The sequence below is a fragment of the Anopheles ziemanni genome, chromosome 3, assembly GCF_943734765.1.
Source record: "Anopheles ziemanni chromosome 3, idAnoZiCoDA_A2_x.2, whole genome shotgun sequence".
Classification (NCBI taxonomy): Eukaryota; Metazoa; Arthropoda; class Insecta; order Diptera; family Culicidae; genus Anopheles; species Anopheles ziemanni.
In genome coordinates, this window is record NC_080706.1 from 12,254,798 (window position 1) to 12,264,324 (window position 9,527).

Below are 9,527 nucleotides of genomic sequence, written 5' to 3' on the forward strand. Positions count from 1 at the left end.
TGGTTTGGTTTCGCGGGTTGACGACGATCGTGGAAGAAGGCTTAAGATACTGGCTAGGTTTCCCTAAGGCTAGTCCTGTCTGTCCTATTAGCGCCCTTTGATGTCTTCATTTAGAAAGAATCCATTATTAAAGTGGATCGAAAAACAAGATCAACGAATATAACTTGATTGACCTGTCCGTTTCGAATAGTTTTAAATGTGTAGAGTTGATTTGTTTATACAAGTAAGCAAGCGAATATCGGTAATATTCTCTGCATCAATAATAGGATTCAAATTTCGAACCATTTAGTACGTGAGGATCCTTTTAAAATAACTCTTTTCTTCATAATTGAAGCTGCTATTTATTATTGATCCTGTGAGTGTCGAAAGGATTGAACCCAAGCGAAAGTGCACCCTTCCCTAAACTAATGCTCTTTTTGAGAAAAAATCAAGGCCCCAACAAGAACGTAGTTTAGCAAGATTTATCACTTCTGACCCATTGAAAGTGGTCGCACCTTTTATGCACCCGATTGGAGTTGCTTCACCAAATTTTCCACTGTTCCCGATCCCGATCATCAGCAAGGTTTGTGTTTCTTAAATTCGCATTTGGTGCAAAAAGGGAGCCAAAGATTTCGTGTTACTCTGGCAGACCGGTGCCCACTATCGAATTAATCAAATTAAATCGGTCCGGCTTTTCAATGGGCAAAATGGATGCGCCCCGCGGGAATGGGGCTTCTGGATCTTCTGAGAATCCCATTGATCGCGGGTTCTCACACAACCGATCGATCGAAGGGGAGGAGAAGGCAAAAAAAAACGAAAGAAATACATGGAAGCTGCGTTTACATTCAGGAGGAAAACGATCGCGCGATCGTGAAAACGGAAATGGTCGTGAAATAAAAATCGAAAAGCATGAATGAAACCCCCAGCCTTACCGCTGCTGCTGTCAGTAAAAGTGTTTTCTGAATGAATTGTTTTTCTACCGGACTGTAAAAGTAAAAGTCGCTCCTGAGCGATAGATTTACACTTTTATTGCACATTAAGTACAGCTGCTGCGGTTGATTTTTATCGAGTTCTCTAACTCGTTTGCGCCGCCGTGGGAAGAACACTGGTTTTGTCACTTGCTACATAACGACACGGGAAAAGGATAACACACAGCCATTGAGTGACATCCTCACGCCCTCGCCAAGTTATCACCGTTAAACATCGAGCACAAAGGAATCGAAAAGCCGGTGCGGGTTTTGTTTTCCCGTGTGATAAAACCAACCATTCTACAACACACCCTTCATGGGCGTTGCTGTCATTTGACTTTTCTGTTGCCGTCCTCACTTCGGGACGCTGTTGTATCTATCCCACCACGTTGTCGGACAAGTATCCTTTTGTTATCCTTTCGCTACCTGTCTACCAGTCCCTGGGGGCGTCTTTAATAGCGCCGAAAAACAGCAGACTCCGGAATTGGAAAGGGGTTCGTCGCTTGTTGGATCGGGCATGTCTTTCGTTCAATGAATCTCGCTTTGAATAAAACGCATTAGCAGAGTAATAATAGTGGGATGGTCTCAGTGTGAACGCCTCCGGGTGAAGAAAATACACTACTTCTAAAGAACCCACCCAAAAATACCGTTCTTTTGCCTCAAATATCAAACCAAATCTTTCGCGGCGCAAAACACCGCTTCAGCAAACAAGGATCCGTGAACTTGTTTGAGGTTTTCGATCATTTTTCTATCATGGTACCTTGTTGTGGGAAACAAAATCTCTATCCATGCCGTCAGAGAAATATTAAAAAAAAGCTCGTCAAAACGCATCGGAAAATTGGTAACAGTCCCACCGATTGCGGTGAATAGAACGAAAATTGGAAGTTCCGCCATCCTTCAAATGAAAATTCGAGCAGGTTCTATCACTTCGAAGCTAGTTGGCTTCTTCCCACTGTCCTTGCGAGAAGTGATTGCGTGCTGACGAGGGAACGCAACCCGGCAAACATCGACCTCTCCAAAAAGCGTTCCCTTGCCCGAGGAAGAGTCCTTTTGCCACCGAATGGTAACAAGTGTTGGGAAATGGAAACAAGGATAACGCCAGAAAAAATCTCATAGGTGATAGAAACAAAATAGAAAAAAAGGCTCAGGTAGAAGTTGTTGCCAAGGGGATAACGTTGGGATTTGTGTTCGAAGAGAGATTTTTTTCTGTTAAATGCACCTTCGTCCGGCAGGTACACCAACGTCTTCCCAAACAAAGCGCAACGCAAACGAAACATGCCCGAATTTATTTGAAAATAATTGTTTCAGCTATTGTGCTGTGAATTGGATTGAGGTTTTCCTGGCTCTGCTCGGAAGAAATCGTAGTCTGCGTCGGCTCCGGAGATTATTGCGAGGCGGAAGAAAAGCAGATCACTTGAGCACTTCAGGAAGTGGAAGATTGCTCTTTGGCAAACGGCACACCAGGGACCAGAAATCTACTCCCAAACAGGAGCTCCTTCAGAAATTCCTCTAGTAATGTAGGGAAAAAAGAAAAACTCCACCGAGCCCGGACGTAAACATTCAAGCACCGGACCAGAAATTGATTTATAATTACAGTCTCCGATCATGTCCTCGTCCTCGTAGCGAACTTCGAGGACTACGCCAGGCCAATCAAAACCAGTGTCTTCTGGCTGTTGTTTGGAGTTTGGGTGCATCGGCGCACGCACTTCCTCGGCCGGCGTAATTGGCGCTATTGTTTCGCTAATCATAGTTTATGCGTCGGAAAGTAGTCCATGTCAGCCCATCAAATTTCGGTCACGATGCCCACCCGGAAGTAGAGTTGGAGTGGAAAATTGATTTCGTCCAAATTTGTCCACACGGTGCGCGCCGTTCCTGGTGCTGAAGAAGCTACCGTCTGCAGAACCAATCGATCCCTCGAGGATGTCCTTATGGCTCAACAGAAGTCATCCTGCAGGAGACGTGAAAATGGTGCAACTTGAGCTGATAAAAAATAAGTCGTTTTTTCAACTGCGTCTGGCGATCACTCGTTGGCAGCATGCGTTATTTGTGTTGATTAAATAAAGTGCAAAAAATCTCTTCTTTAGAACACAAAAAAAGGCTTTGAACGCAACATCGTTTAATTATGGTCATAAATGTTTTAACCAGAAAAACCGCACACACGTTCTGTCGCTCACGTTTCAGGGAGGCGTTTGTGTAAGCCGCAAAGTTGCAGTCGGGCGGAAAAAGCCGTAAACCACCAGAATCACAAGCCACACATATTAGGCAAGAGCTGTTCGAGCCGGTCAGGACACAGCTCAGGCTCGTAGTGTGTGGGGTCTTGCTATGGAAAAAAGCTAACAGAATATTGCGAAACAAGTGTAACATGAGATGTCCTTTGCTCGGGGGCAATTTCTCGTCGGACCGAATGCACCCTTTTCCATGAAGGAGAAGAAGACGATGATCGAGGGAGGTAAGCACGAAGTGAGGGCGAAAGGCAAACTGTCACAAAATTCTGCCACTTCTCGGGTTCTTCCCTGCAAAGTCGCCCAAGAACTTGCTCTTGAAACGGGAAGCAAAACAAAAAAATCTTTCCCAAAACTGGGAGAAAAGTTGGTACCAAGGACCGGTCTTCGCAGTCGCGGGCCCAGGAAAGGCACCCGGAGACGGCACATCACCCCAATATCGGAAGATGGGACTTTAATGTTCCATCCACCCGGTGCGCATAGAGCTTGACTTCCTGTGCTTAACTTTTTCCCACCACCGGACGGAAGTTTCATCTGAGCGTAAATCCCCCCGGTTTCGGCTTGGCCATGGCCTAAGAAAGCCTTGAAGCGGTCGTCGATGAAACGCAAAAACGCCGCGCTTGACCCTGGGCGGGCCCAGTCCAAGGCGATCCTCCCGCAAAGAGGAACACGGTACGGTTTCGACCTCATTCTGAAGGTTCCTTTCTGGGAAGGCGCCGACGGTGCCAGGGTTCTACCGCCGCTAGAACCGTTAGCGAAAGGATTCGATTACCATGCGTCGGCAATGATTAGTTATTCTAGAGTAAGAAAAACAAACCAACACGCACACACACCACACAGTAAAAGAACTAGCTTTACGCACCGCCGACACGCACGAATGCGTATGGGTGCGTCGGGCGCTCACCGACAAGGCCTTGTATTTTGGTGCGGAATTTTACGCTTTGCTGAAAGTGTTGGAACGGATCAAAACAAAAGCTAATCAATTAGTTTGGCAGGCAAATGTGGTCGGGATGGAGATGGAAAGGATCGTCTCGGGGCTTCGGTTGGCAGATTATGTCAGAAGACGAACGGTAAAAAGGTTCCGCATGCACAGTGATGGGCAAACAAATACGTTTATCCTACTTGAATTATTGAGATAAGCGCCGAAAGAACGGAACTCGTTTCGGAAATAATTTTAGGTAGTTTGTAATGTTTATTACAATTCATATAATTTATTTTCTAGAAAGAATGTATAATCCAAAATTTACTTAAATGAAACTAAACTTAACTTTTTTAATGACTTAACGACTTTTTACTTACTATTTCTTATACTTTAACATATTTGGTTGAAGTAATCATGTCTTTTCAAAGTAATATAGCGATGGAAGTTAAATTGTTTGGACATTTAAAAATTAAAGGTAATTTTAAATTTTGATTTTCAGCATTATGAGGATCATAGTAAAAATAATTTAAACGTTCTTTCGATAAGCACGAAAGAAAATAATAATTTTCCCTCGCTTCGTTACTTGCATCCATCACTGTAGAGTGGGTTCTAAGCGCCTTACGTGGTTGCGCTTGGGTCAAGGGTATTGAATAACACAAAATCTGTCTCTAATCCTTTCCCGGAGCCGGCGCACTCGTGGGTGGCATTCGATGTCGGGTCCGGAGCTTCTGCTTTCCATCCAGGCGACTCTGCTTCTTGCAATAAATTCTGGGAAACGAGTTGTCCCACTTGTTTCGTGCGGGATGCTGTGCAAAGCAAGACAGTGGGACAAGGTTAGTTTCTGCTTTGTCTTGAGGGAGGATACCGAAACGGTGGCGCCACGGTAGTCGTTCCCTTGTGCTGTACACCACATTCGTCAAACCGCCAACGACCCGGGGTTGCGTTTGAGTTTTATTGGATTTTAATTTGACGCAAGCCGCCTCCGGCAATCGTCCCGGTGTCCTTTGCCGTTTGTCATTCGGCCCGTCGGCAGATCTCCGCCCCGGTAGGACAATCGCCAAACAAACACACCCCCTCTCGGTGTCTGCCGATCGGGGTTGGGCTCATAAATAAGGCAGCTACCTTTCTGTCACCCGGTTCGGTTCGAAGTACCCGATGTTCGGCGGTTGCTTCAAGGATTGGCAGGTTTTCGGAGTTTGCACGTCGGCGGTCGCATTCATTCATTCATTCATTCGCGAGACATGATTCACCTGCTCACCCGGTGTGGGAATTCCTGGAGCGCAATGAATTTCAGGCTTGTCTCGTCGCCCCCGATGACATGCAGATTGCAACCGCGGACAGAACAATGCCCCCCGGAGTCGATGGCCGTGGACCTGCTGCACGCCGTCAAAACCGATACTATAGAGACATAAAGCAAACGGCGAAAAATATGTACCCACCCGTATGTCCGAGCGAATGTATGATCGGGACCCTTTCGAAGCGAGTTCGATGCGCACGACCCGGAACGGGACAAATTGAAGGATATTTTGTCAAATCGATAACCATAAAATTATAATCCTCCCGAAGCGTATCGGTATCAAAGTATCGCCACCGGGACGGCTGCACGGACAAATGTTCTGGCGAAAGAGCACCGGGAAATGGGTGTGTGTCCTTTTAGGCGTTTCCTTTCTTTCTTTTGCAGTCCCTTGACGCCCGAAAGCCGCTTTGGAATGTCGATTTTCCGCACAAGATAGCGTTGGGGTGGTAATGCAGAATGACCCCTAGGAAAGCAAGCGAGTACGGCGATGGTGAAGATTTGCATTTTCCGTTAGCCTTAAAAACACCTGCCCTTGCGCCGGGTCGTTGGGTGATCTTCACCGGGAAAGATCAAACGCTCGGCAATTGGCAATTGTAGAAACGAAAGGTTGGGTCTCCGAGCGGACGGGAGGAACTTCTGGTTCCTAGAGCAGATATAGCCAAACATTCTCGAAAGGATTACACAAAGAAAGCTAAAATGGATGGCGTTCAGAAAAACGAAGGAACGAAGCTCGGGGTTAATCTCCCTGCGCCATCGACGAACGGGAAATTAGTGGCACCGGTTTAATTTCCGCCAGCGCCATCGGAAGGGTATTTATCGATTAGCGATCGAGGTAAACGCGGCAAGCGTAGCGGTACGGGTAGTGTTGTGTCAAGTAGCTCTTTTCATTGAGCAGAGCAGAGCCTGCTCGCTCAATTAGATGAGCAGAGCGAGCCACCTAGCTCAGCTGCTCAGCTTGCTACTGAGCTGAGCTGTTGTTACTGAGGTGGCTCACCTGCTGAGGTGGCTCACCAACTGAGCTTGCTCACCTACTGAGGTGGCTCACCTACTGAGGTGGCTCACCAACTGAGCTTGCTCACCTACTGAGGTGGCTCACCTACTGAGGTGGCTCACCTACTGAGGTGGCTCACCTACTGAGGTGGCTCACCTACTGGTGGCTCATCAAACTCAGTTGTGCGGTGGCTCAGTAAACTCAGTTGTGCTGGTGGCTCATCAAACTCAGTTGTGCGGTGGCTCAGTAAACTCAGTTGTGCTGGTGGCTCAGCAAACTCAATTGTACTGGTGGCTCTTCAAACTCATTTGTACCGGTGGCTCAGTAAACACAGTATGTTTTATGTCCATGAACCGACAGTTGAGTAACATTGTAAAACTGATAAGTTAGATGGTCAAACATGTTCGTTTAATGCGGTTGGTAACACGTTAACCGCCATGTCAGTCCCTGGGGACTGACCGTTTCCGTTGGGTGAAGTTTTCGTTCACGTCACGTCGGTCCCTTGGGACTGACAAATCTATGAGTCGTGTCGGTCCGCCAGTGTCGGTCCACCGGTGTCGGTCCGCCAGTGTCAGTCCGCCGGTGTCGGTCCACCGGTGTCGGTCCGCCAGTGTCGGTCCGCCAGTGTCGGTCCGCCGGTGTCAGTCCGCCGGCGTCGGTCCACCGGTGTCGGTCCGCCAGTGAAAGAGATAGCGACATACGGTCTTAGGCAAAGTGGAAGGGTACGATTTTCCCCTTCGTGCCCTACTTCTTGTCTCGTCCTTCGTTTTTGCAGGCTGTTTGCTCTGAGCGAGGTGCGGATATCGCGGCGCGTTTGGGTTATGTTCTTTCTTTTGCTTTTATTCTCTTTGTCGCACTTGCACGGATTGCATGCGCGTATGTGTGATTGTGCACGGGTCTATTGGACCCGTTATTTTTTGCAGGCCGTTTGCAGGCTTATCAGTTTTACAATGTTACTCAACTGTCGGTTCATGGACATAAAACATACTGTGTTTACTGAGCCACCGGTACAAATGAGTTTGAAGAGCCACCAGTACAATTGAGTTTGATGAGCCACCGCACAATTGAGTTTGCTGAGCCACCAGCACAACTGAGTTTACTGAGCCACCGCACAACTGAGTTTGATGAGCCACCAGTAGGTGAGCCACCTCAGTAGGTGAGCCACCTCAGTAGGTGAGCCACCTCAGTAGGTGAGCCACCTCAGTAGGTGAGCAAGCTCAGTTGGTGAGCCACCTCAGTTTTTGTTTCAGAGAGGTAGCTCTCTGCTCAGTGAGGTGAGCAGAGCGGCTCAGGTAGCTCATCTGCTCACTACACAACACTAGGTACGGGTCGGGTTTTCTTCGACGAAAAGTTATCCACAGGACCGCCTCCCTATTAAGTAGCTCGCACGAAATCAAATTTAATTTTCGGGAAGTGATCCAATACCGATCGGATGGATTCCCGAGAGTGGCTCGCGAAGTCAGGGTCAAAGGGAAAATGATCGAAACAAATGCGGGCGAGAAAGAAAGAGCTTCCTCAACCGGTGGTCGTGGGAATTTCTCCGGCAGAAGCAGCGAGTGACGGAAGGTTTTTGGGCGGATTGGCGTTTGCGCGCATTCCTTCATTTTCCTGCTCGACCCGGTGCAGTGGACGGTAGTAACCGCACGGAAGCCGATGAAATCTCGGGCTCACCTTCGCCGCTGAGTGGCCTTTCCGGTCCTTTGGCGTCTCGTGGGAAAGTGAATTAATTAAAAACGGTTGCGAAACACAACGCAAACGTAAACAGTGAACGGCGTCGGCTTCAACTCCACGAAACGGGGAGGGTAAACAAGGGTGAGATGGCCATCCATCCTTCGCTAGGGGTTTCGCCTTCCATGTAGCCGCCGGGTGCGAGGAACTCCACGGAAGGGGAACGCACTGCATGTCCTGCGCACTAGCTCGGATGCGGTTGCGAAGCTGATGATTGGTTCCCTGGCATGGCACGCGTGTCCTGAGGTGTTTATTTTTTATTCCTCTCCACCGTCGAGCGGGACGAAACGGCACGAAGTGATGTCAAAAGCGGAGAGAAGATTCAGCATCGAAGTAAAGGTCGAAAACAACGAACGAGAACATGTTTTTCTTCAGTTCTGTTTTCCACGCCGTTCCCGAGGGTGCTTTTGGTCGAAGACGAAGTGAAGTTGAACGAAGCCACCCGAAGTGATGGCCGGGGTTGGTAAGGTATAAAAAGGCGCTGCACCAGGAAGCGGACAGATCAGTTTGGAAGAAACCTCTTAACGGAGCAGAAACAGTTTGAAGCAGCTCGGTCAGAATGAGTGCGACGGAAGTTTTCTACTACCATCAACAAAGTTATCCGGCGTACTGCGGACATCAAGCGGATCCACAGCAACAGTTGCACAACTTTCCGAACTCCTTCGGCCATGGAAACGTGGATGGATACTTCACCGGAGCCGGGTGGTTCTATCCTCCGGTGGAAGCGAGCAGTGACGAGTACGACCCCTGTGCGAATGGGGACATTTTCCCGCCCAGCCCACAGTCGACCGGTGGCGAAAGTGTCGAAAGCATCGCCACGCCCGACAGCTACTCAACGGTCGAGGTCCGTTTGAATACGCCGGTCAGCACAACGTCGGACGGAGCTAGCACCTCCGACAGTGATATCCAGAGTCCTGCCGATCCGCTGCCGAAGGTGACGAAGGGGAAAGGCAAACGGGGTGGCGCCGTGCCGACGGTGGTGCGACGGAAGCGACGCCTGGCGGCCAACGCGCGCGAACGGAAGCGGATGCAGGGGCTGAACGAGGCGTTCGATCGGTTGCGCCAGTATCTGCCCTCGCTCGGCAACGATCGACAGTTTTCCAAGCACGAAACGCTGCAAATGGCTCAGTCGTACATCGGTGCGCTGGTGGAGCTGCTGGATTAATTGCGGAGAAGGTGCGGAGAACGGTGCCGGGAGCAATAGTTAATTTATTGATTGTTTTTACTTATGTACAGTTCGTTAGCATTTATAGTTATTAAGGATCTGTAAGACTTGTTAAAATAAATCAATATTTAAAGAATAATATAACAAACATGATTGTTTTCTTATTTGTTGATCGCAGTTGTTCGTTACTATGAAAAACATTAAGAATTTTTGGAGGGACGGTAGTGGACCCAAAGGAATCCTATTAAAATTCAA

The 9,527-nt window shown here is 48.4% G+C and overlaps 1 protein-coding gene across 1 annotated transcript; it reads left to right on the forward strand.

Moving 5' to 3' along the window:
• Positions 1–8,666: 8,666 nt before the first annotated feature.
• Positions 8,667–9,272, forward strand: LOC131284087 (twist-related protein-like). The gene has a single exon (XM_058312943.1). It carries the CDS (start codon positions 8,667–8,669, stop codon positions 9,270–9,272), a length of 606 nt encoding a protein of 201 aa, XP_058168926.1.
• The last annotated feature ends 255 nt before the right edge of the window (positions 9,273–9,527 follow it).

Excerpts from the sequence above, each read along its gene's own strand:
- LOC131284087 (XM_058312943.1), top strand. The coding sequence starts at position 8,667 with ATGAGTGCGACGGAAGTTTTCTACTACCATCAACAAAGTTATCCGGCG.